This window comes from Archocentrus centrarchus, chromosome 17 (assembly GCF_007364275.1).
Source record: "Archocentrus centrarchus isolate MPI-CPG fArcCen1 chromosome 17, fArcCen1, whole genome shotgun sequence".
Lineage (NCBI taxonomy): Eukaryota > Metazoa > Chordata > Actinopteri > Cichliformes > Cichlidae > Archocentrus > Archocentrus centrarchus.
This window is the reverse complement of record NC_044362.1, coordinates 17119195-17146659: the sequence shown is the minus strand read 5'-3', so window position 1 is coordinate 17146659 and position 27465 is coordinate 17119195. Positions and strand designations below refer to the sequence as shown.

General features: G+C 39.9%; 3 protein-coding genes across 4 annotated transcripts; 1 reads left to right on the top strand and 2 right to left on the bottom strand.

Moving 5' to 3' along the window:
• The first annotated feature begins 2787 nt into the window (after positions 1-2787).
• bokb (BCL2 family apoptosis regulator BOK b) lies at positions 2788-10267 on the top strand. Of its 2 annotated transcripts, none has more exons than XM_030752311.1 (5): positions 2788-3159; positions 3617-3932; positions 4806-4934; positions 7512-7675; positions 9309-10267. In XM_030752311.1, the coding sequence occupies exons 2-5, from the start codon at positions 3710-3712 to the stop codon at positions 9327-9329; spliced, it is 537 nt and encodes a 178-aa protein (XP_030608171.1). In that variant the 5' UTR covers positions 2788-3159; positions 3617-3709; the 3' UTR covers positions 9330-10267. The 2 variants fall into 2 exon arrangements, with proteins under 2 accessions (XP_030608171.1, XP_030608170.1); XM_030752310.1 differs by having other exon boundaries at positions 2797-3159; positions 9305-10267.
• Positions 10268-10760: 493 nt separating this feature from the next.
• Positions 10761-17925, bottom strand: thap4 (THAP domain containing 4). The gene is made up of 5 exons (XM_030752166.1): positions 17787-17925; positions 15190-15343; positions 13687-13796; positions 11641-11744; positions 10761-11480 (listed from the first exon to the last, which is right to left on the bottom strand). The coding sequence occupies exons 1-5, from the start codon at positions 17809-17811 to the stop codon at positions 11364-11366; spliced, it is 510 nt and encodes a 169-aa protein (XP_030608026.1). The 5' UTR covers positions 17812-17925; the 3' UTR covers positions 10761-11363.
• Positions 17926-18786: 861 nt separating this feature from the next.
• On the bottom strand, positions 18787-24952 carry agxtb (alanine--glyoxylate and serine--pyruvate aminotransferase b). Its single transcript, XM_030752189.1, has 11 exons — positions 24602-24952; positions 23969-24161; positions 23762-23826; positions 22593-22693; positions 22435-22505; positions 22264-22348; positions 22034-22132; positions 21824-21893; positions 19726-19821; positions 19492-19620; positions 18787-19140 (listed from the first exon to the last, which is right to left on the bottom strand). Exons 1-11 carry the CDS (start codon positions 24875-24877, stop codon positions 19033-19035), a joined length of 1293 nt encoding a protein of 430 aa, XP_030608049.1. The 5' UTR covers positions 24878-24952; the 3' UTR covers positions 18787-19032.
• Positions 24953-27465: the final 2513 nt, after the last annotated feature.

Genomic DNA, 27465 nt, shown 5'->3' with positions numbered 1-27465 from the left:
TAAAAAAAAAAAACAAACAAAACCTGGTTGCCCCATAGAAGCCTATGCTGAGACCAACTGCATGAGGAGAATTAGTTTTAGTAGAAAAAGACAGTCCGCACACCGGAGAATTAGAATTAGTTTTAGAAGTTAAGATTTCATGTTTGCGATCTTTCATCCTGGGCCACAAACCAGCGTACTCCCAGCGCCAGTCCCAGGCCCGGAAATATGGGGATGGTTGTGTCAGGCAGGGCATCCAGCATGAAATGCGGATCATCAAGAATTTGTCTGCTGAAAAATCATGGATAATGGATCTCAGTCGTGCAGCCTAGTGATGCAACAACAGCTTTGGACTTTTTATTCTCCCGTGATCAAAAGACAAATATAACAGACAAACCTCATTTTTCTGTTTTTCCACATGAATCCCACATACAGTTTTTAACTTGTAAAGAGGAAATTTGTTAGAGGGTGGCAAAGGAATAATAAAATGGTTTAGGTAAGATTGGCATTGGCATTTACTTAATTAAGGTTGAAGGTTTTCCCTGGAAGGAATATAATGAGAGCAGCGTTCATGATGTAGAAGGTTCTTATCATGACAAGTTTCTAGAAATATTTGCATCAGGGGTGTTAATGATTTAATTGTTTATATTCATCCATCAGAAGAACATCTGGTTCAGCTCTTTTTCTTTAGATTTTACACTATCAGTTGTACTTCTGATTTAATTTTCAATCATTTCTGACTCCAGATATTCAGATATTTACTTGGAAACAGAGAGGTGATCCATCCAAGAATCAATTCAGGTTTTGTAGGTCTGTTCAAATCTCTGTACTCCACAATTTTTCTTAACAAGCCTTTGGAGCATTTTATGTTCAACACAGTTTATAAAAGGAACCTGCATTCATGCTTTACATACCTGTATCAACTAATTATTATTGGTTTCTATTACTATTTAACTGTAATTTTTTCATCCTTATTGTTATTTAAAACGAATTTCTTCATGATCTTTATGTATCCTCATATCCAGTTAACTGCGAAACAGCGACACTACGTGGCCAAATTGATAACTGAAACATAAATTAATGGGACTAGTTTAAAAAATATCTAGATAAAAGTGATGCAGGTTGGATCCGATCTTGAAAACGTGTTGTTCAAAACAACAAACAAACAAACAAAAAAATTGTAATTGTAATTGTAACTGGATTTGATCATGTAATCCCATCTTGATGTGGATCAAACCTTTGGAACTGATGTTGGAAACTTTCATGTAGAATTGGGATACGTTGATCCAAAGACCTTGGAATAGTCTGATCCCAGGAGAAAAAATTAATTCAGTGTGGATTTCAGAAGCAAAGTTTGGTCCAACATAACTAACTTGATAATACAACATGTATATCATGTGGTGTACATTTACACATTTGTAAAAGTTTGCACTTTTGCACCTGATTTGTTAAAAAATTAAAAAAAAAAACAACTTTCATTTCTCACTAATAGTTACAGTGACAATCAAAAATAATTTGGAGCAGCTGCATCCCTTATTGCAGGAGGATTTTCTGGGTCTTACGTAGCAGGAAGGGGGATCCTCACTGGGAGAGCCAGTTGTCAGTGCCACAGGACCTCAGAAAAGAGTTATTTGTCAACCACACATCATGCTAATGTTAATCATGATGACAATCCCTACAAATCACAAGAGGAGAACCTGAAAGAGTGGAAGCACTGATGGTCAGGCAGAGGGTCAAATCCGTCTTATAAAACTACAGCAAACCAAAACCAGGTTTGAGATCCACGGCTTAAAAGAACAACTTCAAAATGCTGGTATCTTCATACATGAAATACATTGAATGTACTTTGTCTTTCTTCAAGGCTTTTGAGGGTGAGACGACTGTTTAAAAGGAAGTAACAAACCTTTTGTTTTTCAGTCTTTTCAAATGTAAACTTAAAGTGAATTATTCCACCTATTATTCTTCATATCGCTTACATTGTAACATTTAGTCCCATTTGGAGGACTTTTTATCTGGATTTGGTAGTCAGGAAAAGTTTGTATTTGAAGAGTAATCCAAACAAACAAACAAACAAAGCAAAGCAAAAAACAAAAAATTGTTGCTTTGAAAAACTCCTACAAATGTTGATGAATTATGTCATACTGGGTTTCACAAATCCAAATCACTTTTAACCAGCAATTAGAGATTATTTTAACAATAATGGAGTTGACTATTGTTATTATAAATGCCGTTGTAGTGAAATATTATATTAGCATCACTTCCTCTGACTGAACACGTGACAAAACTTAAAAAAAAAAGCTTCTGCTTATAATAAATAAATAAATAATAAAATAAATGAATGAATGAATAAAAACACATGCTCTTGCTCTCTCTCTCTCAGTGTATATATATATATATATATATATATATATATATATATATATATATATATATATATATATATATATATATATATATCTTTATCTTGTCACACGCAGAGCAGGACATCTGCAGGCGTGTAGGAGCTCTGTAGGGATTAAAAGCGTCACACTTCTAAAGTTACATAAATTTTATCTGATGAACTCCTTTGTCACACCTGTGCTTAAATCCCACAGTACAGTATGTGACTTGCATCAGTGTGTCGGAAACCTGTTATGACAAATTTTAAAGGCGAAATACCAGAAACAACGCGAGCGAACTTTCTATTCTATTACAGCCGGTTAATCGCCCCACATTTGTGAATGAAAGTTGTTGCAGTTGATTTGTCTCCCTCTGTCCGCCGGGGTGAGGAGTTTCTTGTCGTGGGAGGGAGGCGGCGGCTGTTAAAAATTCCTTATCCGGGCTTCTCCTGGCTCTAAAACGAGCACACCCACCGCGCTCCAATGGCAAGGTGGAACAACAGGTAGGCGTCCTCCAACCACCTCCCTCGGCTCGGTCGGTGAGTCTCGGAGACACAAGTGGACCCGCCATGCGCTGCTTGGAAATGAGACCTGAACTTCGCGTGTTGTTTGCTTAATTGTCTGAAGCAGTTTTTTGAAGTGTGGAGGAGTTTCTTTGTTCTACGAGCTTTATTTGGCCAAGAAACACCTCAGAGAGCTGCTCGGAAAAGTGTCCTAATTAATAAATCAGTGGTTCATTATCGGATAAGTCGCATTGGTGACATCACGCGCAGGGGCATCACACGATGTGGACATGCTGATGGTAAGCGTGGCCTTTTCTCGGATGCTAAAGCTGTAAATGCATTTTAAATTGCTTGTTAATTCCGGTTGCTTGTGGCTGTAGTGAAAAGCTTGATGGGGTTATATGTGTTTATCTCAAATCGAGGCTGGGCTGTTACAGCCCTGGCAACAAAATACTTTGACAGTCATCTTGTGGTATCGGCGCTTGTTGTTGCATAATCCAAGAAGTGTAGCAATAAACTTGACTATCCCACCATGTGACTCACAACAATAACGCCTCCATCATATTCTTATGTAAGTTTCTGGTCTGTTTTAGACTCTGAATGTCTTTATACACCCACCCACCCACCTTTCTTGTGAATCAAAAAAAAAAAAAAAAAAACCCGCTTGTAGTAACCGCAGGAATTATTAATTACCTGCTTCCTCTAATTCATTTTGAACTAACTAATTAGCTGTCTCTTCTGATCTGTTCCTCATAGCTGGCATATTATCTTCACCACTGAACTGAGCTGATCCAAAGAGGTCAGAGGCTCTCTGACATATAGATCACCTCCCCCCGACTGAAGGAGGACATGGAAGTCCTGCGCAAGTCATCAGTGTTTGCTTCAGAGGTCTTGGACGTGTTTGACCGATCGCTGACTGAAAAGGAGCTGGTGTCCCAGTCCAAGGCACTGTGCAGAGACTACATCTTGTCCAGACTCACCCAGAACGGGTTGGGATGGTCCAAAACTGAGCTCAATTTTTCTCCCTCGAATGCAGCGCTGGCTGAAGTGTCTATGGTGCTTCTCTGTCTTGGTAAGAACAGCAGTCTCTGCAAAGTAGCTCCCATAAATATCTTATTGTTGACCTCTGAACCTGGCTGACGAGCTGTGGCTTCTATTGCTGTCTTAGTCTTGAAAATGAAGTTTGACCTGTTAAGAAAAGTTTGGATCTTTAACAGAATCCTGATCCATATCAAGAAATGGGATCAAATAAATAAGTCATGTCTTGGCTTTTTAGGAAATTTTAGGGACACCCCAGAAAATGCTGTAAGTTTTGGTCCATAAAAGTTGTCCATCTGTGTTTCCTAAATCCTTAGTGAATCAAATCTTTTTTTTTTTTTTTTTTTTTTTTTAAAAGTCAAAATCAAAAGCTTCTCAGCTTGCTGTCAGAGTGTTAAAGGGAGCAGAAAATTTTACAGTATAAGAAACTAAATTTGCTGATCACCTAAATTTTGCTTCTCCTTTACATACTTTATGGTCCCGTGTGTCTACAGTAGACTGTAGCTACATTTGCAATATACAAAAGCAGTGTGAGCAACTCTTTAGGCTTGAGCTCCACATGTGTCTGCACAGCCTGTACCGAACATTTGAAGCTCTGATGAGCTCAGACCAAACGATGAGTCGAGGATTATATCTGCATGTGCGAGAACAGCTTGAACCAAAACCAGGCAGCAGCGGTCCAGCCTCCTCTTCACATCTATCCCCACAGTTTCATGTCTTTTCTCAGCGCTCTGGTATCTGAGTGAACTTCCGCCAGCAGATATGTTTAAATTAGAAATTCAAGCAGGTTCAAATGAGTGATGTGCTACACTTTGGCCTGTTTTTGTCTCCTTCGCTCAGATTCTCCTCCTCACAGACTTTTCTGCTTTTTTTTTTTTTTTTCTTCTTCTCTCTCCCCGTTACCTAGGCGATGAGCTGGAGTGTATACAGCCTACTTTGTACAGGAACGTGGCGCGGCAGCTCAACATTTCAGTTGCCATGGAGAACATGGTTTCGGATGCCTTCATCGGCGTAGCAACAGAGATTTTCTCAGCAGGTACAAGGCTGCTATGAATCTGAGAATGATGATGATGATGATTATGCATCACACTAGAAATTTAAAAAAGAGATTTCTCAGCACAGGAAGTGACCTTCACTTCTGACTGCTTATGGAGGCACTTACTGTGATCTAACAGGTGAACCTCTGCAGCTTCCATCAGGCCCATTTGGCTCAGTGTGAGTGGGTGTGAATCAGATGTAGGTGGAGTGAGACGCCATCTGAAACACATAATTAGTCCTGCATCAAATTTTCTAAGTTTAGACATTAGTTTCCTAAACTGAGCACAGATTTGGGTTGTGGATGCTGAACATCTCTTGTCTTGCTATCAGAATGCAACATTAATCTGAATTTTTAAAAACTTTTTATATTGAATTAATACAGTGTAGTCCTGCGACAGATTGGTGACCTGTCCAGGGTGTACACTTTGAGTCATCTTTACTAGCCCAAAGTTAATGAGCTGGAAACAGATAAACATCATCCACTTCCTCTGGTAAATGTATCCTGTTTGAATTTGTGCTTATGTAACTTAACAAGGTCAGTATTGGGGTATACTGATATCATGCTGTTTTTTTTTTTTTTTTTTTTTTTACTTTGGCACTTCAGTCAGTTGGGGTCTCAGCAGCAGATCGTCTGCCTCCATCTCACCCTGTCCCTAACACCCTCCTCTGTCACATCAACCCTTTTCTGTGTTAAGCACATTGAGTTTGAATATAGTGAAATGTGAAGTATAAATAAAATTGCCATTGCATGTCCTCCATCAGGTCTTCCCCTTTTCCTCCTGCCTTGCAGCTTCAACTTCAACACCCTTTGTCCAGCATATCCACCGTGCACGTGCCCAAACCATGTCAGCCTTGCCTCTCTAACTTTGTCTCCTAACTGCTCAACCTGAGCTGTCCCTCTGAGCTAAACTGTATGTTTAGCTGTTCTTATGGTTCAAAGAGAGGCGGGATATGGCAGCAAGAGCTGGCTCTGGCTTTAATCTGGAATTTCTCTCTAGATTCACAGTTATTACCTTTGGATAAACAGCCTGAGTGGTTCTTCCTGTTATTCCTGGCTTGGAGGGAGTTGTGTGAATTTTGTAAGAATAACGTTGCAAATCGTCTCGAAATGGCTGTTGGTTAAATTCTTGATAAGTCTGTATTTGGTTGAACTTGATCTTTGGGCCTGTCTTTTTTTTTTTTTTTTTTTAAAGTTGTCTTGACAACAGATGTGTTTTGCAAACTGTCCAAAGAAGGAAATGACATTTAGAATGATCCAAATAACGAGTGACTTCATGTCCTTTGTAGGAACCTCAGGGGTAGATGAGAGAGTCTGGTTAAAATGTGGCGCCATGCCAGGAAAGATCAAAAACAGACTTGCTTAATGTGATTTTCATGCTTGTGTTCTGGATGAATCTCTGCTCTTTTGGACGTCACGAGGGTGTAATTTTTAGAAACGGCGTGGGATTCCTCCTAAAGAATAACAAACTGGTGAACCCGGGCGGCCCCAGCCCTCTGGGATAGGTTGAAACTTGAATATAAATAGAAAAGCATGCATGTCTTGTTTTTGTTTTAAAACCGCCCTTTTAAGCTTTGAATTAGTCATTACATTCCTGGGAAGTATAATTCCTTTCTATCCCTCCACATAGTAGGGGATGACATTTCCATGGCATCTGTGGATCATATCCACATATATTCCTTTGGAAGCAGCCATCTGTTCTGTGATCTCTTTCAGCAAAATCAACACAGCTCATCTCTCCTTCATCCGTCTTCACCTGCCTCCCACTTCTGTTCTTTCTCTTTCCGCCCTCCTCTCCTCCAGCTTTATCCCCAGCAATCTTGTCTCTATTCTTGGCCTGCTTCTCAGTAGGGAGGGAGACATGACGTGCTCTGACAGCTTCCATAGACAGTTATCTCATTTAAGCTCACCCAGAGCTCTATCCCTTAATAGCCACAATCTGAGGCTGTGGCTCAGCTTTAAGGAGCAACCAGGATGATGCAAGCTGGGCTAAAGGAGGCCCATGCCATTAAGCCCTGCACTGCCTCACTGACGTTCATTATAACAATCCCTCTTCACTGTGGAAACTTTACCTGGAAGTGGCCAGATGCCCTCATTTATCAGACTGGACTGTTTTGAGGGTAACAGCTCGTGAAGTGACCAGTTAAGGTAGAAAAGGGTCAGATACATTTCCAGGTTTGTTGCCTCTCCTGCATACAAAGTCATTTTTGAACCCGTTGACCTTCTCATATCTGAAACTGCGTCAGTGGCAGCGCAGTTGAAACCTGTTTAATTTACAGCCTGGTGTGGTCTTATCAGCAACATTAACGCCAGTTTGTTGACTTTAGTATTTACAAGGTGCACCAATTGCCTTGTGTGCTTCATTTTATCCCGTTCCAGAATAAAATGAAGCACAGAGATGGGCGTCGCTTTGTGTGGGAGGGAATGTTTATAGAGGGGTAAAAATGGCAGATAAACAAAATCAAGATCAGCTTGAACTTTGTAAGCATAAAGATAGGCATCAGTACAGATATAAAATACTTAAACATAATTCACTGGCGTCTCCGTTTTTTTTTTTTTTTTTTCTTCCCCCCGTAGGCATAACATGGGGTAAGGTGGTGTCCATGTATGCAGTAGCTGGAGCCCTGGCAGTGGACTGTGTCAGACAAGGCCATCCAGCCACAGTACACATCTTAGTGGACAGTCTGGGACAGTTTGTCCGCAAATTCCTGGTTCCCTGGCTGAAGAGACGGGGAGGGTGGGTAAGTGTCTGCTTCTCTATCTAATGACGATCTTCAGTAATTAAGGCCATGATGCAAACTCTGTTTTCACTTTAATTTTAGGGAACCTCTGAAGATTAAATATTACAAATACCTACAGTCAAAACAAGAAGTACGCACGCTTTCAGTTCTGTTTTACATATCAGGACATAATAATAAAAAAAACACCCAGTCTGGCCTGACTAGGTTAAAAAATGATTTGAATCTCAGATGAACAACACATTTCATATTCTGCTGTCATTATTTAGTTAATAAAGACTAAACCATTCAGTAGCTTGTAGAACCACTTTTAGCAGGAATAACTTGACATAATTGTTTGCAGTATGACTTTTTCAGCCTCTCACATTGTTGTGGAGGAACTTTGGGCCACTCTTCTCTACAATGGTGCTTCAGTTCATTGAGATTTGCTGGCAGTCATTTATGCACAGCTCTCTTAAAAGTTCTGCCACAGCATTTGACTGGGTCATTGTGACACACTGACTGTGTTCTTTCTCAGACATTCTGTTGTAGATTTGCTGCTGTGCCTGTTGCATGACCTAGTTTTTAGCCAGGCTTTAGATGTCAGACCGATGGCCTCACATTTGACTTTAGAACACTTTGGTATACAGAGGTGTTCATGTTTGACAAGGAGCCCAAATCATCATCCCTCCACCACTATGCTGACAGTTGGTCTGAGGTGTTTGTGCTGATATGCTGTGTTTGGATTTCACCTCCACTATAGTCTCGTCTGCCTAAAGGACATTGTTCCAGAAGTCTTGTGGTTTCTTCAGATGCTACTTTGTAAGCCGAAGCTGAGCTGCCATGTTCTTTTTAGGGAGAAGAGGCTTTCTCCTGGCAACCCTTCCACACAAGCCATGCTTATTCAGTATTTTTTAAATTGTCATAAACTTTAACACTAAACATGCTAGCTGAGGCCTGGAGAGTCTGAGGTCAATCTTTTGGGTTTTTTGCAGTTTTTCTGAGCATTGCACAGTCTGATCTTGGGGTTGAATTTACTGGGAGTGAGCTGTCCACTCCTGGGAAGATTGGCAATAGTTTTGACAGCAAACTGCCATCTAAGGAACAGACCTTTTTTTTTTAATGTGCTGATATATAAAATGTTAGAATTGGAAAAGGGTGTACTTTCTGATTCATATGACTGTATCCATTGCTTTTGCATGTTTATGCAAAAACATTTTGGGAAAACATGATTGCACCTTTAAAAAGGTGACATTTGACATGATGTGCTGCTTGTGGATGAAGCTCAGTTAGCTGGGAGTTGGAGGCAGAGGCTCTTATTTGCTTACTCTGGCTTCCTGTTGGTTGATCTGATGAAAAGTCTCTGCTGTAAAGTGGAGTATGCTTATGCTTGATTTAAATGATATTCACACTCAATTTTATTTTACCTTGGGCATCTCTGTGCGTTACAGATGCCACACAGACAGAATTTGGCAAATTTCTACTTCAATGTGGTGGGCTGAGACAGCCTATTTTATCAAAAAGCCCCTGAAAGTGAGGGGAAGCATAAAATATCCCTTTTAAAATGTATACGAGAAGTTTAACTGAATCTAGTTTTTTTTTTTTTTTTTGGTTTGTTTGTATTTTTTATATCTTTTGTTTTTTTTTTTAAAGGCAGAGATCACAAAATGTGTGGTGAAGAAGGATCTTGCTCCTGAAGAAAACTGGCTGTCATCCACCTTTGAGTCTCTCAAATACTTCCTGACCACGCTATATGTCTACATCATGAAGGAGCCTTAAATGAACAGCAGGGGGGTGTCAAATGTGGGATTAAAAAAAAAAACAAAGCTGGAGTGAAGAGGGTCGCTGTGGTTGATGGGGATTGAGCCTGCTGGCAGATTTCAGTCTGCTGCTGAATGACCATCAACAGATATTTGTGTTCTCTCAGTGTTGGCTGAGCCTGTAAAGTGGTTACCCTTCATCCAAAGAGTAGTCACCATGTTCTTTAAGAGCACATCACTCCACCGCTATGTATTTTCTCACTGCTGTAACCGGTGTAGTAATCAAGGCTTCTCCAGTGCTGTAATGTGAGGCTGTTCATTCTCCTGAGATAAACACTCAGATGGTTTGATGTGGTGTTTCTCTCAGAATATACACACGTGAAACTGATGCTCAGCTGGCTGGGTCCTGTTGTGAGGTTTGAGTCTGAAAAGTGAGCTCATACCTCAGAGTGATATCAGGTGGTTTCAACTGTTTACACTTCATGAGTTTATTCTATTGTATTTCACCAAAGCACAAAGTCTTTTCCCAAATGTGATCCAGACTGACTCACGAAACACCCCGACTGAGAGAAACGTTGGATCTCATTGCGCTTATTTTTGGCCAAAGAACTCGAGGAATGGTATATACTGAATGTGCATATTTTTGTGGATGCTGATTTCCTTTTAAATTTGTAAATAATCTATTTATGATTTTATTTTTTTATTTAATGATTTGCATTTTAAAGCACTGCAGTATGAGGACGCCGCTACAGTGACTCTTTGATGATTGTGTGTGATGGGTGTCACTTTAAGTGTGAGCTTGTAAAGGTGTATGTCTAAAAGTTTTTATGAAACCTATAATAAACTTGAAAATTCACACTTTTGTGATACTTGTATTATTACAGGAGCACCCTTAGGCTTGCTTTGAGGAGTTAGGAGGTAAAAGTAACTGCTCATCACTTACTCTCAGGAGGGGGGGGGGGTGTTTAAAAAAAAAAAAAAAAAAAAGTAACATTTGGTTAAAGAAGCAACTTAAGATACCCGAGGCAGACAACTAAAATATGTCCTAGTAAATTCAAACATGTTGTATAAGTGCATCTTCAGAGCATTAAACTGTCACAAGATGCGCTCCACAATCACAGCTCTGAATTTACATCATTTCTTTTTCCATTTTAAAAAACCATGGTCGTAACTGTTATCGTGTGTCAGCCAATAAATATCTTCTCACTGGCTGACAGTGTCTTCTCGCGTTCTTGACGCTGATGCTTTTGTGCGCTGTAGTGTGTAAACAGGGGGAAAAAAAAAATCATTTCTGTGTCATCCATCAGGACAGAACACGAGGCTTAAACACATTAAAAGACTCAAGCAAAGACAAAGGGAATCGTTCATTTTAATTAATCCAGCACATGAACAGTGAAGCCGCCCCCTCACAGACCTGTACCAAACCTGGATGTCTGTAAGCAACAAATGAAAATAGGTGACCTTAAATGGTCATATTTTCTACATTACACAAATATAATGCCACTCAGTAAAGGAACATATTCCTGCAACCCACATTCAAAGGATAGTGCAATACCTCCATGACAGCAGCTGCTTTAGCTTAAATCTTATAATACAATGACAATTACATATAGACACGAGGTACTTCCATTAATTAAATATCACTAAGATTAAATGTCAACATTACCCAGGCATGCTTACTCAGCCATTAAGTATAAGAACTTAATGGAAATGCGCCATGGATGCCCTGATAATATTGTCTATAATGTGAGGTTTAACCACTGGTTAAGATTAAATTTGCTCAGGTTATTTCAGTTTGACAGGTTATTGATGCCACAGCTTCTTTACCACATTATAGAAGTATACCTCTGTGTTTTGATTTGTACATGTTTCCCTTAAACTGCTGGAATATTTGATCAAGTGTTTCCAGATCAACTTATTTCAGTGCATGAGAAGCCTGCCTGCTTGCTGGGTCAAGACGATCGACGGTATGTGATGTGCAAATGCTGCATCAGTGGCTGGTTGTCTGTTGCCATAGAAACTGTCTGCTCCAGCTTCCCATCAGGCCGGAGCTGAAACACTCGGCAAATCTAGAAGAAGGAAAAGCGCAAGCGAGGCGAGCAGGAGAAGGCAGAGGGAGTCATTTTATCGATCACATGAAGTTTGAGGGGAAAGTTTTTTATCATACATTTAACCCTTTTATTACTGTAGCTCAGTTAGTGCATCTTGCAGACTCATGATCAGCTTTACCTGCTTTACGTGAGGCTGCTTTGCAAAAGAGATTCGGGCTAGTTGCTGGGACTGCAGGCTTAGCTGCTCCCCTGCCAGCTCTCCCTCCTCAATCTCCACCAGACCTGCACAAGATGACACAAAAACTCAAAACGTGTGTAGTGTATGTGCAAAGGAGGATAAATCAGATTAATTAATCTCTTCTCTCTGAGCGGGCAGGGTAATGGTGAGGAAGCAAAGCCCTAGACGAAAGTCCCTGGTACACCACCGACACAGAAGGAAATCTGACGCTGCTGGCTAAGGTTAAACGTAGAATTGGCTCACTAATAACTCACATCAGCAGTAATGACACCCGTTACGTCAATCAGAGGTCACTAAAGTCAATCAGTGTGCAAATTTGCTAAATCCATGTCTGACTGTTGTTTTTTTTTTTTTTTATGAATTTATTTGGAGCACCTGTTCTATTCTGTATTATAGGACTTGTAATCGACACTTCCCTCTAGTGTAGTGCACTGCGCTTCAAAACATTTCCACACACACTTCTTCAGTTGTTGGTTTCAGATTATTGTTAAGACTTTTTTCCCTTTATTTTATCTTCCCCGAGGCATCTCTCGATTCTTTTCAATGCCTGCTGACAGAGAAAAGGAAAAACTATGACCTGAATGAATTGTTTGCTGTTGAAAGTGGGACCTCTCGTGTGTGTAGGCTTGCGCTAATTATAAACACTTGACGTTTGCCAAAGGGTACTAAATATCCAGGAATATGAATATTGTGTTGCACATCTTTGAAGAGTAAAGACCACATATGTCCAATTTCACGGCTCAACTCATTCTGGTTTTGGAATCTATAGACTGGAAAGGTAAAAGCTCACGGACAGGCGCCTGGACGGACGGTATGACGACAATATCGTCCCGCTTTAATTTGGGCAGCAGGATAAAAAAGTGACTAATACTTTAGCTTTGAAGACGGAAAAGATTCACTGTGGTATCATTTTTATAAGCTTATGCAATGTCATTTTTATAAGCTTATTTCCATCCAGAGTTTTATTAATTTTTCATCTGGATCTTGTATTGATGCTGACAGTGTCAGGGGGTTGCATAAAGCCTTCTTCAGCACATCCCAAATATTCTCAGTGGGGTTAAGTTCTGGACTCTGCGGTGGTCAATGTGTGAAAATGATATCTCATGCTCCCTGAACCTCTCTTTCACTATTTGACACCAATGAACCCTGGCACTGTCATCTTGGAAGATACCCATACCATCTGGAAAGAAAAAAAAAATCCACTGATGGTAGTCATCAGACCTCATTTTTTTTTGGGCCCATTGTGTGGCTGAAACAAGACACGACAAACTGAAGCAACTACTACAGGCTTGTACGGTAGGTACCGAGCATGATGGGGTGCATGACTTCATCCACCTCATCTTACCATGATGGACCCATCACTCTGGTTCAGGGTAAATCTGAGCTCATTTTCCATTGTTCCAGAGTCCAATCTTTATGCTCCCTAGCAAACTGAAGCCTTTTTTTCCGATTATCTTCACTGATAAGTGGTTTTCTTAAGGCTACACAGCTATAGTCCCAATCCCTTGAATTCTCTTTGCATTGTATGTGTGGAAATGCTCTTACTTTTACTATTAAACATAGGGGAGAGTTCTATTGTTGATTTATTTTTATTTTTTTTATGATTTGACATTAAACATATAAGTGAATTTTTCCCCCAGTTATATTCCTTCCTTGAAGATAACGGTTCATGACTATCCTTAATTTTTAATAATGTGATGGACACCTTTTAACCCAATTTTAGTAGTTTTAGTAATCTCCCTAGATATTTTTTTTGCAACCCTTCCGAATCACAAGACATGGTTATTTAAAAAATGAGAAAATACTCACTGAATTAGGGTTAAATAACCCTTTACCAACTGAAATATATTAATCATTGCAGTAATTACCCATTGGGAGGATCTTACCTGTTTACTTAGTTAAATCCAGGTGGTGACTTTTTTGGGGGGCCAGATATTGTATTTAAAAAAAACAAAACAATGGTGAATATAGTGGTGTGAATTTTACCTGAGTTCTGTGCAATGATGAAGGCCACTCTGTTAGTGCCTGGCTGCATTCGAATGAAACCACACTCTCTGTGCAGCGGCTTCTTAGACTCTGCATGAAATGCATTGAACCTGTAAAACAACATCAGTGAGAGATCAAGTGCTGCCTGCTGACAAGCTTTTCCAAATCACAGGAACAATTTTGTTCCAGTTCAAATGTAAGTGAATTACACATGAGTTTAGCACTCAAACTGTCAGCAAATGTATTATTTTCAAAGGTGGGACATTTTTTTTTTTTTTTAATTTCCATCCATCCAGGAGCACAGCTTTATACACTGCTCAAAAAAAATAAAGGGAACACTTAAACAACACAATATAACTCCAAGTAAATCAAACTTCTGTGAAATCAAACTGTCCACTTAGGAAGCAACACTGACTGACGATCAGTTTCACATGCTGTTGTGCAAATGGAATAGACAACAGGTGGAAATTATTGGCAATTAGCAAGACACACTCAATAAAGGAGTGGTTCTGCAGGTGGGGACCACAGACCACTTCTCAGTACCTATGCTTTCTGGCCGATGTTTTGGTCACTTTTGAATGTTGGTGGTGCTTTCACACTCGTGGTAGCATGAGACGGACTCTACAACCCACACAAGTGGCTCAGGTAGTGCAGCTTATCCAGGATGGCACATCAATGCGAACTGTGGCAAGAAGGTTTGCTGTGTCTGTCAGTGTAGTGCCCAGAGGCTGGAGGCGCTACCAGGAGACAGGCCAGTACACCAGGAGACGTGGAGGAGGCCGTAGGAGGGCAACAACCCAGCAGCAGGACCGCTACCTCTGCCTTTGTGCAAGGAGGAACAGGAGGAGCACTGCCAGAGCCCTGCAAAATGACCTCCAGCAGGCCATAAATGTGCATGTGTCTGCACAAACGGTTAGAAACCGACTCCATGAGGATGGTATGAGGGCCCGACGTCCACAGATGGGGGGGTTGTGCTCACAGCTCACAGCCCTGTCAAAATTCTGCCAGTGGTGGGAGTTGAAGATTTTGTGGACTGAGGCCTCTGCCCACCCCAGCTTGCCACTTCTCACTGAGGCCAACTCCAGACTGGAAGAGAGCCTGACTATATCACGCACTAGCCCAGGCTCCTTCCTCACCATCCTCACATTCCATGTCCCAATAACCAGTCTCAATATCCGGGGCCACCGCCTGACACACATTGCACCCGAACCCTACGATGCCTCCTGCAGGTGGTGGGCCTATAGAAAATGTTTTTTTTTATCTGTTGCATAAATTGTGCTGAATTGATCTTTTCTCTTCTATAAAATAAATTTTCCAGCATGTGAACTTATCAAACACACAGATGCGCACACCACACACACACACACACACTTCACTCATTAGATATTCTGATGTGCAGAAGACTCAATGATCTACCCTAGTATTATATTGATCTAATATTCCAATCTATAAATATATATATATATTGCTACTTGTAGTGTTACTTCTTTAGTGATAACCTACATGAAGTTGATGACTGGTTGTCCTACATGACTGAAGTGCAGTGTCTCTGTGTAGCGGAAAGGTTTTATAGTGGGGAAGCAGCCCTCTCCCGGTTCATCACACTCCCAGGTACCCAGAAGCCAGTCCAGAGGGAGGAGGGCGGGGTTCAGCTCCACTGATGGTTTAAAAAAAAGTTTAAAACAAAGCACAAAACACATAAATTATTGCAACATTACTGAAAAAAGCAGAAAACATTTAGAATCATGTAACAGAATAATTTTTTGAGACAGGTGACATTAAAACCAACAAATATCTTTTTAAAAACAATAAGAGCAGGCACACATCCTGGAATCACAGCGTCTGTTTGATTTGCGCCTTGAATGGGTAAACCTAAAAACAAAAACCTCTTCAATTACAAGAAAAATGCCTTTATTCTCAACATAAAAACTGATTTGATTTAGCATAAAAAGCTTCTTTAGTCAGTCAACTTCCTCATGTGGTCAAAGCAGATACTTTGACCACATTCTCATTACAAAAAGATTTATCAGATAGCCAGAAACAAAATGAAAATGCACACACTTCTGTTAAGTAAGGTAACCCAGACTCATCTATGTGCAGACCCACGGCCCATTTGGAGCCAGGAAAAAAACCCACAATAGGAATGTTCAAACTTTCGTACATCTATTTTTAGGGAACCAGAAGAGGGAAACACAACACTACATGCCAGTAGCTCCTATCCAAAATGGCATAAAAAAAAAGTGCCTTTTGGCCAGTTTAAACAAATGTGGAGAATTTGTAGCCAAGAAAAGAAGTTTGAGACTAAACTAGAGGAAAACGTGTCACGTTTACAGAAATGAGCAATGAGAACTGTTCCCAAACAAACAAAAGATAAACTAAATTTGTCATAACATTCAGTACAGTGGAACAAAGCATTAAACAAATTTAGATTTACTGAGACTGATAATGTCAGAATTTCCACAAATCATTGTTAATCAGTTTTAGGAGATGCCTAACAGGATGTACATGACACACACACACAGCTGTCTCCAAACAAAATGCCCACAAACATGGCTGGGTCAAAAACCCAAGACATCCTATGAGTGAAATTACTGCAGCCACTGCATAAATGTGACATGACTCAAATCAGTTATGGAGATTTCCCCTCAGAAGGGCCTTCTATTAATTATTTTATTAAGACTAACCCTTGTTTGGTCTCTCTAGGCCAGAATGTATCAGCTTTTTAAATTGTAATAATAAAAAGATGATCCTAGGGCAAATGACTGGAGCACAAATATACCAATTTGCAAAGGGTGATGTTTACTACCCTATAGTGGAACTCTGCGTGGACCTCTATAACAGAGACTCAACAAGCGTCTGGCATTGCTTCAAAGCTGCTTTTACAATAAACATGGTTTCTTTGTTTCTGCGGTTCAGCCATGTTTTTCACTGTGATTCTGCTCTTTATTTCAGCTTTGAGAATGAAGGTTTGCCACCATCTTCTGATGCCTTAAGGTATTTACACTCTGGTGGAACTAGTGGTAGTTTCCACTCACAACACAAGTGGAGGATTCCTGTTGGAGCAACATGACTTTGGCTCCTAAAACTGGCTGAGCAGTAATTATTATAGAGAAACATGAATATTCTGTTGAAATGTGCCAATAAACCATGAGAGTGTGGCAGTGAGGCAGCATGCACAGTGCTGTTAATTATTTTAACACATTTTTCCTGGTGGAAAAAACCTGTTTTTAAACTGACAATACTTTCAAGCACCACAGCACCAAATCAAAAGCCTTTCGTTTCACACCAGGTCTTTCCATTGAAATGAATGGGTAAGTGTGTCCAAACCTTTGCCTGGTACTGTACATAAACTCTTAAGTGTGTTGTTACAACATAATCCCCACCATTAATCACTTCGAAGGAGATTGTAGCCCATTTTAAATATGAATTATCTTATATATACTATAAATGTTCAGTTTATAATATAGTCTCAGAAGTAAAATGATCTGCAAAATCAAACAATCAAAACCCCCCACAGTACAGTTTGCTGCTGCTAAGTATGCGAAAAGAAATGGTATAAAGAGGCATGGTATAGTCCAAGATCCTCACAGGGGAAGAGTACAATTACCGAAATAACAGGTTTAGGATGTGGAAAAGCAGGGGATGTTTGTCAGCTTTAGATTAGAGGTGGAGAGGGGAGCTAAAGGGACGCTTTTGGAGTTTGTAGGTGGCAGTAGGTGGCGGTAATGTCTCTGAGCACGAAGGTCAGCGTTTTAAATCCCACCTAACACGAAAATCGAGACCTTACAACAAAACGCTGCTGATACGAAAACTGAAAGTGAGGACTCATCAGAGGAGCAGCTCGCTGCTTCCGGTGGTAGTTTGTTTACTGTTACCAAGTTTTAAAAAGAGCCGGCAGTGGGCTTGAGTTAGGCGCAAGAGAATTTGTGGCACAAAAACAGAAATATTCTAGTCAATACCGTCTAGCGCATTTATAAGTAACATCAAAATACAACAGAACTAGCAGTTAGCTTGGGCTTATTGAAGCTAATGAGGATTAAGCTACTACAATATTCAACTGTCAGATTTGTTTTATCAACTTACAATAAAAAATAACCTACCCGTGTTACTGACAGGACAAGCCATTAATTAAGGAAGCGACAGTCAGTTTATGAACAAAAACTTAGCCAGTACTACAGGAACGTCACTTTATCAATATAGACACACCGCAGTGTTGACGCAGAGTGACGTAGTTTTATGTCACCGCAGGGAATCCTGGGAAATGTAGTACGCACAGACAAGCGCGCCCACATTCGTCTTTCGGCTTCTCCCTTTCTGCCACAGCGGATCATCTGCCTTCATCTCACCCTATCCCTACCATCCTCCTCTGTCACACCAACCCTCTGCACGTCCTCCTTCACTACATCCATGAATCTTCTCTGAGGTCTTCCTCTTTTTTTCTCCTGTTAGGCCACTCCATCTTCAACATCCTTCAACATCCAGCATATCCACTATGCCTTCTTTGCACATGTTCAAACCTTCTCAGCCTTGCCTCCATATCTTTGGATCAAAACTGCTTGACCTGAACTGTTGCTGTTGTGTACTCATTTGCAATCCTGTCCATTCTGGACTCTCCCACTAAAAATCTTGACATCTTCAACTCTGCCTCCTGTCTTTTTGTCAGTGCCAGCATCTCCAAGTTATACATCATAGCAGGTCTCACTACCATCTTGTAAACCTTCCCTTTCATTCTCGCTGCTATCCTTCTGTCACAAATTACCCCTGACACTCTTCTTTATTCATGCCACCCTGCCTGCACTTCACCTCTCTTGTGCATTGTCTGTTGTTCTGGATGGCTGACCCCCAGGTATTTAAACTCTACTTCTTGTGCTGCCTCTACTCCTTGCACCTTCATTGTTGCACCTGTGTCCCTGTCATTCACACACATGTATTCTGTCTTGCTTGTACTGACTTTCATTCCTCTTCTCTCCAGCGCATACCATGTGGATCGTCAAGATTTAGCACTCCCAGCAGGTCTATATAAATATTTTATACACAGTCTTTTGTACAGTCTGTCGGCACTTTATTTCTTTCTTTCCACACAATGAGGCAGAAGAAGTGTTTGATAAAATAAAGCTCACTTTATTGACATTTACAGTGCACTCACAGTGGCCCCAACAATATCTGCTTCTTTAGTTCATCTTTAGCCTACTTATACAAGAAAAGCCTGTGTTTTTCTAAAATCTCTGTAATCAAAAAAGCATTCCCAAAAAGTATGCACAGTTCCAACTGTCCTGCATATGGACACACTAAATGTTCTTTTTAAAATGAATTATTGCAAGGTCAGTGGTCTGGGAATATAGGCTCTTAAGCACTGCTCTTTTTGCAGTTCTTGAGAGCATCCGCCAGGGCGTGCAGTGCCATGTCAGCATTAGTCTTCTCGCAGTTGTATCCCATCAATCCAATCCTCATCACCTAATTAAATGAAAGAGAGTACAGTATATGAGCATACTCTCTGCAGCAATTCAGCAGGATGGCACAAGCTGCTCAGACACCAAAGTGATGAGTTTGCACTTGGTAAAAACTGTTGTAAGTAAACCTGCTGAACAGTATCTGGAAATGGTCACATTATATCTTTGTTTGTTTGTTGTTTTTTTTTGGATTAGTTCAGCTCAAGGCAAGATAAATATTATATAAATATATATGTTTATTTAAGAGAAAAGGACTACAGAACAGGAAGTTGAAAAGATTACCCACGACTGAAAATCAGGGTTCTGTCTAAATTCGCTACCAGTATGGATTGTAAAGGGTTTAAATTGAACTCACCACGCCAATGGAAGGACCCAGTCCTCCTGTCATCTCCATTTGGTGGTGTTTCATGATGTAGGTCAGCATCTCCCTCCAGTCGTAACCTTTGGGGATGGCGATGGTGGTGACAGAGGGAAGCCTCAAATCCTGCAGGACACAAGTTAAAAAAAACAAAAAAGCAATATTGTAGTACTTTCTGTGCGTATATTTTTATGGCACAGAATACTATATTTTGTTGTATTTCTGCCTCACCCTTTCAGGGATGAAGAGCTTGAGGCCCAGATCTTCAAGTCCTCTGTACAGATGGGCTGAAACCTCCTTGTGTTTCTTCCAGGACTCCTCCAGCCCCTAGAGGGAGACAAAGATTAATTAGTTTAGAAATAATTACATAAAAAGGGGTAGGGAATTGATTGTTTTAGTGTCCTCCTGAAAACTGGCGAACATATAGCGCAATATTACCCCCCCCCCCCCTCCCCCCCACACACACACCTTTTTAACCATTTTCATTAAAGTCTAAGAGTTAAGTTCACATAACATGCAAAGGGAAGCATGCATGTTTTCTTCACATAATTTACTTCATTAATTAACACAGACATATGGCTGGAAGGTGTCACAGTCCATCATATTATGCCAAATATGTATGAAAAGTCTCATCATCCCTGCTCCAAAATGCTAATTATGTGAATAAGGTGATGATATAATGAAAGAATTATTATATATTTTTCAATCAGATAATTTCAAAATACAACTTACAGCCGCACTTCCAAAACAGTTGGTACGCTCTCTAACGTGTAATTACAAACAGAATGCAATAATTTGCAAATCTTAAAAACCCATGTCTGTGTAGATTCTCAGTCATCCAGGTCATAGTAGTCTCTGGAGCTTGAAAAAGGCGACTGGACTTTTTTTTTTTTTTTAATTTCTTGAAGACGTTTCACCTCTCATCCGAAAGGCTTCTTCAGTTCTCAGCCAAATGGTGGAGAGACCCAGGTATTTAAACCCCTGTGGTCGTAGTCCCCTGGAGGAAAAAGAAGTCCAGTTGCCTTTTTCAAGCTCCAGAGACTTAAAAACCCATATTTTATTCACTATAGAACATAAAAAACATAACAAATGTTCACAATGAGAAAATGCACCATTTTAAGAAAATAATAAAGTCATTTTGAATTTGATGGCAGCAACATGTCTCAACAAAATTGGGACGGGGGCAACAAAAGGCCGATAAGTAAGTGGTACTAAACAGAAACAGTTGCAGGAACATTTTGCAACTAATTATGATAACTGGCAACAGGTCAGTAACGTGACTGGATATAAAACAATTGTCTTAGAGAGGCGGTTTCTCAGAAGTAAAGCTGGGCAGAGGTTCATCAATCTGCGAAAAACTGCATCTACAATTTGTGTAACAATTTTGGAATAATGTTCCTCAACATAAAATTGTGAAGACTTTGAGCATCTCTTCATCTACAGTTCATAATATCCGCAAATAATTCAGAGATTCTGGAGAAATCTTTGTATGCCAGCGACAAGGCTGAAAATCATTATTGGATGCCTTTGACCTTCTGGTCCTCAGGCAGCGCTGCATGTTGTAGAAAGCACTGCATGGGCTCAGAAACACTTCCAGAAACAGTATCTGTGAACACAGTTCACCGTGCCATCCACCAATGCAGGTTAAAGTTCTATCATGCAAAGAAGAAGCCTTATCTAAACATGACACAGAATCACTGGTGTCTTCTCTGGACCGAAGCTCGTTTAAATTGGACTGAGGCACAGTGGTAAACTGATCTGTAGTCAGAAAAATTTAAATTTGAAATTCCTTTTGGAAAACATGGATGCTGCATCCTCTAGACTAAAGAGGAAAGGGACCATCCGGCTTATTATCAGAGCTCAGTTCAAAATAAGGCATCTCTGATGGTATGGAGGTGCATTAGTGGTTGCTGAATTGGTAGCTTGCACATCTGGAAAGGCACCATCAGTACTGAATGGTTAATACAGGTTTTATAGCAGCATATGCTCCCATCCACATAATATCTTTATCAGGGAAGTTCTTGTGTATTTCAGCAAGGTAATGCTAAACCACATAGTGCAGCTATTATAACAGCATGGCTTCATAGTAGAAGAGTCCAGGTGCTGAACTGGCCTGCCTTTTTTTTTTCTTAAAAAGGTACATTTTCTCAGTTTAAACATTTGATATGTTTTCTATGTTCTATTGTGAATAAAATATGTGTTTATGAGATCTTCTAATCATTGCACTTTGTTTTTATTTGCATTTTAAACAGTATGCCTTATTTGGGATTGGTTGTATACAAGGATATAGAATAAACATGACTGAAAGAGTGGTGAAATATCCCTTTACCTTCTCAGCAAGAATGGCCAGACTCTCTCTCAGGGCAAAGAATCCTGATACTGGACCAGTGTGGTGGTATCTAAAAGCCAGAGCACAAATGACACAATGACACTGTTACAAATCAAAATTTTGTAGTCTGAATCATTTTTAAAAATGTATTTTTTTCTCATTCATACAATTTTCCTGCAGCTTGTAATCAGTTATCTGCAGTGGACTTACACCCTTGCCGGTTTCCCATCACAGCCCCAGTAGTTGGACAGATGTGTCATGTCAAAGAGGTAGGATACTGGTTTTGTTTTCCTGTTAAACATCTTGTGGCTACACAAAGGAGATAGCATTGCTTGAATTACTTTTTGTGCTCTTAGTTTTTTTTATTTTTTTTTTATGTTTATAACAATTTAGGATATGAACGTATGCATGCATAGGAACTCCAATGAGTCCCTCCTTACCACGCTCTGTCATTAAAAGAAATGGGTGCTGTGCCAGGAGGTGCATTCAGAGCCTTCTGAGAACCAGAGTACAGGATATCAATATCTGGAAACACAATAAAAGACAGGTTAAATCCCACACAGGCGCTTCTGATGGTAGCAGAGGAAGTTAATCTTTCATCACTGCCTTACTTTGCTTGTCCATAAAAATTGGTGCTGCACCAAGTGAAGCAACTGTGTCGACCAGGAAGAGGCAGTTATGTCTGTGGGAAATATGTCAGCGAGCAGTGAGAAATATGATACTATATTCTGTAATGTTCTGTTTGAGACTGATATGGTAGGAGGCTCACTTTCTGCAGATGTCTCCAATGCCATCTACCGGGTGACAGAGACCAGCAGAGGACTCTCCATGTGTGAGGAAAAACAGGACAGGCTTGTGTTTTTTTATGGCCTATAGAGAGAGATATAAACAAAAGTAATCATGCATGGTGTAAATGAATCTCAGTGATTTATTCAGCTTAACCCTTACATACTGTTCATATTTTGTGCCTTCACGGTATGGTTTAGGCTTTGGCCTGTGCTAAGAATTCCTTAATAATAAGTCTATATACCACATTTTGAGCTACAAATCTATTTAGAATATATACATAGCCTATCTAACATCACTAAATGGATGATTAATCCTTAATTAATGTTTCAGAGGCTGGGAGAGTATTTTTTTGGGTTTCGTTTTTGCTGAAAAACATCTACTATATCATGTCCTTTCCCACCTATGACATGAAATCATAATGATCTGAATTTATTTTATTGAAAGTGGAGCTGGTAAGAACATCCTGGAATTGCTAGGATTTATTATATAACTATGTTTAACTATGTATAACCACATATAACTTCTGTCAAGGCACCATTTGACCTCTGTAGGACTTTTATTCCTTTGGTGCACCAAATATCACTAAATACTCCTGTGCTATTTTACTACTGCTGTTTTGAGATTCCCCATTAGCCTTCAAAGACCAGCAGGTGCCTGCCTCTGTGAGAACTGGGGCAAATGTGGTGGGAACATTTCTTGTGACGGTGTCAAGGTCCCCCTTGAACGCTGTCACCACTGTGCCATAAAAAATGCACACAGACATGGCACGTACAGTATCACAGTTTGAAGATTCCATAAAAGCACCATTTTCCTATATTTGACCAACACTGATAGATCTAAAATCCATTTGAATAGATACGGGTCAAATTTGATCCAGAACAGTGTCAGTGGACAAACATTTGTAGCACCTGTGCAAATTATACACTTTTAAAATATTTTGACTTTTGTGTGTTCTGGTCACTTTAGGGAAAGTTCTCATATTTGAGGCTAAAAGAACGATATTTGGGGTATTTTTACTGCTGTCAAATGTCAAAACGGGTCAAATTTGATCCGAACAATATGTAAGGGTTAAAAGCCTCATCTTCGGTAGGGCTGATATTTTTTATTATTTGTAGCAATAATTTCTCCTTCAGAGATATGGCTGACTACCTGTTCAATTTCCGTATTGGTGAAATATCCTCCAGGCGTTTTTACCATTCTGTGTACATTGGCACCTACAGATTAAAAATATTCGTTGTTAGCTACTTAACAAATACATAGTTAAAACACAGTAATATAGTTAAAAAGACGTAATGTAAATCAGTATCAATGTAGTATACTTATTAAGCTTGCGTAAACCCGTGCGTAAACACTTACCCATCCTTTCTGCAATTTCTGCAACGCGCTCTCCCCAGATCCCGTTGATGGCTATGAGTACGCTCTCTCCGGGCTCCACCGTATTGAATACGGCACACTCCATGGCTGCGTGCCCGGAGCCGCTCATTGATATGGTCATGTTGTTCTCTGTTTGAAAGGCGTACTGGATTCCTTTCTTGATGTCATTCATGATCTGTGACACGCAGTGAAAATATGAAATAGTTTTTTAGTTTAATTTGTTGACGCTCAGTTATTTCACTGAGCTGTGCCAAATAACGCACAGGCTTTTGAGCTTTTAGATCATGCCCCAAGTATGCATTTGGTCTTTCCAAAAAATAAAAAATAAATTTGAAAAAAAAAAAAAAAAATCAGACAGCGACATTATTACAGTAGCATGAATTATTTGTTTACAAAAACAAACTTAAAGGTTAAATTTCTTCCGATGAAACATATTTTAGTAGTTAGAAAATATTCATTTGCTTTTATTCCAATCAAAAATGGAAAGCAAGAATATCCACTGGACACAAATTTAACGAGCACCTCCACAGTTCAGTACTTTAGGAAACGCTTCCAATTTCCCAGATAAAATAATTGTGAATATGCCGTATAATTCAACTCAAACAAAGCATTTACCTCATATATTTCTGGGTGCAGGTGACCAATTATTGGCCTGGCTCCTGCAGCTAAGATGCGTGGAGGAACGTTAGATGGTCCCGGTCCGAACAGGTAACGAAGAGGCACTTCCAGTGGTCGCAGCATGCATGCCGGAGGTGGTATAGTGACAGAGGACATCGAGCGGTCCAGACGCAGCAGCACTGGCGCGCTCTTCGCGGCCAACGGACCGTCGAAGGCCGCTGCCGCCTGCTGGGCGAGCAGGGCGCTCCGGGTGAACAAAGCCCGCTGCATCATCGCTTGTGCCTTGTTCCTGAGAAGCCTGCGCCCGGTGAGGTCACCTCTGCGAGACAGAGACTGAACCCGAGTTTGCGATTAGGTGAAGATTTAAAACAAACAGGTCTTTGACCCGTTGGCCACTGAGTGTTGTGCGTCACACTTAAGGGTTGGCACCTTGCATGACGACGTATCAAATAGCAATGCTTGTAGTAACAAGAGTGTACTGTTCTATTCATTTATTTATTATATTCTATAACGTTTGGTACTTCCTGCAAACAGAACTCTCAATTTGAAGATAGTGAAGATTTTTTAACTACTGTAGCGTATCATCATTTTTAAGGACTCTTTAAGGTTGGAAGAATTGTGGGTAACTCAAAAACGTTTCACACATGGGGAACCTTAGTAATTTTATTGGATGAATAATAAATGTAAGTAAGTAAGTAAAATTTTATTTATAAAGCACCTCTCAAGACATAAATCACAAAGTGCTTCACAACAATAAAACAAAGTACAACTGGAGTACAAAAAAAAAAATGTGTGTGTAACTATTAAACATCTCAGACACACAAGTTGTTCAATATTGTGCAGTGTAATTTATGTTCAAGATATGTCTGACCAAGACTGTCCTGCAAAGACTTAAAGTACATTTACTACAGTCTGGAATGACCGCAATTGGTTTTGGTGACTCATTTCTGGTCTAAATTGACAGCACTTGACTCTTAAACTGTGTGAAAAAGTGAGGTCCTGCACTTGGCAGCTTAGAACCGGTTAAGGTGAGTTTGTAGGTTTGTTCATTTTGTAACCACAGTGCTCAGTTTGTAAAGAGGAGTCGCCTCTCAGAGAGCCAATCTGCTCTCTCAGAGGAAGAAGTCGGGCAGTGAAAACAAACACACAGCCACACACCCACCTACCCACCCACATATGTGAATACACACACACACACACACACACACACACACACACACTCCAACAAACAGCTCAGGTTTATTATCTAATGTGCTTTACCAGTGACATATGTTATCATGTGGGGTCGTTCTCTTGATAAGATAGAGAACATAAATGATCATATGGTTATTACACCATATATTTTCTTGTTTCCAAATACAAAAGCAACCTGTAGCCTTTTTTTTTTTTTTTTTTTTTTTTAACACTGCTGGATATCAGAAATAAGATGCAGGAAGTAGGATAGAAATTTCCTTTTGAATATTTAAAGTTATTATTATCAGAATTGTTAGAGACAGTTTATTGTTCACTGCTTCCTCCCCGGCTGGACCTCAACTGATTTTGTGGTAAAATGGTGTCTATCTTTCATGCAACAGATACCTAATGGACAGCTATTTTGAAATAAAGCTAAACCAAGAATAAAGCAAGCAAAAACACCAAAATGCTGTGTTGTTATTCTAGGGTTTGGATGCGTTGTATCTGTACTGTAAGCTGTTCTGTTGAGATTTTGTAAGTCCAGGTTTCATGGGAAATGTGCCCAGAGGAGAGGAAATATTACCCATGGGCCAAGAGCAGAGCTGTTGTGGTGTGTAATCAAAACACTGATTATGATTTCCCCCAATTTTCCATTCACATTTTCAGCACATTTAAGTTATTCCTGATGTTTTATTCTCAGGGACAAACTGGAAGCTGTGTTCACACAGGTTGTTTTTCCAGTAGCTTTGTGTTAACATCATTCTTCGTCCCTTCTGTGAGTGTAGGACAAATTGCTAAATTTTGACAGAAATCACTGAAATTGTGTTTTTATGAATGTTAACAACTAAACACATTCAACTTCACGCTCAAATCCCAAAGGATTAAATTAAACATAAAACTTAATCAAGAGGCCCGAAAAATACTGCAGCATTTCTCAGTTTACCTTAAGCAGGGTCAGTAGAAGGCTCCCCTCTCGAGTGTGTCTGGGTAAATAATTAAACCACTCATAAATAAGCGGACTTGGTTTATCCTATCACTGGCCTTTGCACTGGACCCAACACTCAAAATCCACTAAAACAGAGCAGCAGAAGCAGGAGGAGCTGGGGAGTGGTCAGAAAGAAAGACTGTGAGCTCCTTCCAGTTTCATTTTAGTTTGAGAGCAGTCAGAGTTTTTAAAATGATTATTTTTAAGTTCAGTAATAATCACAACACTTACTAATTGCTAAGATGAGAAAGTGGACATTTAAATCAGAATTTGATTACAGTACAGCACAGCCAGCGGCACGTTATGTTTTACAAATACAGACTACAGTTGAAGCATGTCTAATTTTTTGTCACTCTTTTAACCCCCAGTTACCCCCGAAAGGATGATGAGTGACAAACTCCTGCACAGTGATGGACACTGATAAGATTTTATTGATTCCATTGTTGATTCTGCTTATGGGTCAGACTCTGTATTGATTCTCTGATTGATTTGAGGGGAAAAAGGAGAACTACGCAAGTTTTCAGTGTCAACACAACTATTTTGTCCTCTGGGTCCAAAAAAGAGCACATGCAGAATTGATTTTTTTTTTAAACAGTTACATGTGACTCAGGCATAAAAAAAGCTTCACAGCCATTAGTCTGACATCTTTAGGTAATGAGAAAAAAAAATGGTGTAAAAGGAACTGACAAGCTTAGAGGCATAA

Bases quoted from the DNA above. Each gene is read 5' to 3' on its own strand.
- agxtb (XM_030752189.1), bottom strand. From the start codon at position 24,877: ATGATGCAGCGGGCTTTGTTCACCCGGAGCGCCCTGCTCGCCCAGCAG. The intron at 22,506-22,592 runs GTGAGCCTCCTA...TATTTCCCACAG, and splicing joins ATTGGAGACATCTGCAGAAA to ACATAACTGCCTCTTCCTGG. The intron at 22,133-22,263 runs GTAAGGAGGGAC...TCCTTTGTGTAG, and splicing joins TCTTTTAATGACAGAGCGTG to CCACAAGATGTTTAACAGGA.
- thap4 (XM_030752166.1), bottom strand. From the start codon at position 17,811: ATGGCTTGTCCTGTCAGTAACACGG. The intron at 13,797-15,189 runs GTAGGTTATCAC...GTTGTTTTACAG, and splicing joins CAACCAGTCATCAACTTCAT to GTTCAATGCATTTCATGCAG. The intron at 11,481-11,640 runs GTAAAGCTGATC...TCCTTCTTCTAG, and splicing joins AGCAGCCTCACGTAAAGCAG to ATTTGCCGAGTGTTTCAGCT.
- bokb (XM_030752310.1), top strand. From the start codon at position 3,710: ATGGAAGTCCTGCGCAAGTCATCAGTGTTTGCTTCAGAGGTCTTGGAC. The intron at 4,935-7,511 runs GTACAAGGCTGC...TTCCCCCCGTAG, and splicing joins AACAGAGATTTTCTCAGCAG to GCATAACATGGGGTAAGGTG. The intron at 7,676-9,304 runs GTAAGTGTCTGC...TTTTTTTTAAAG, and splicing joins TGAAGAGACGGGGAGGGTGG to GCAGAGATCACAAAATGTGT.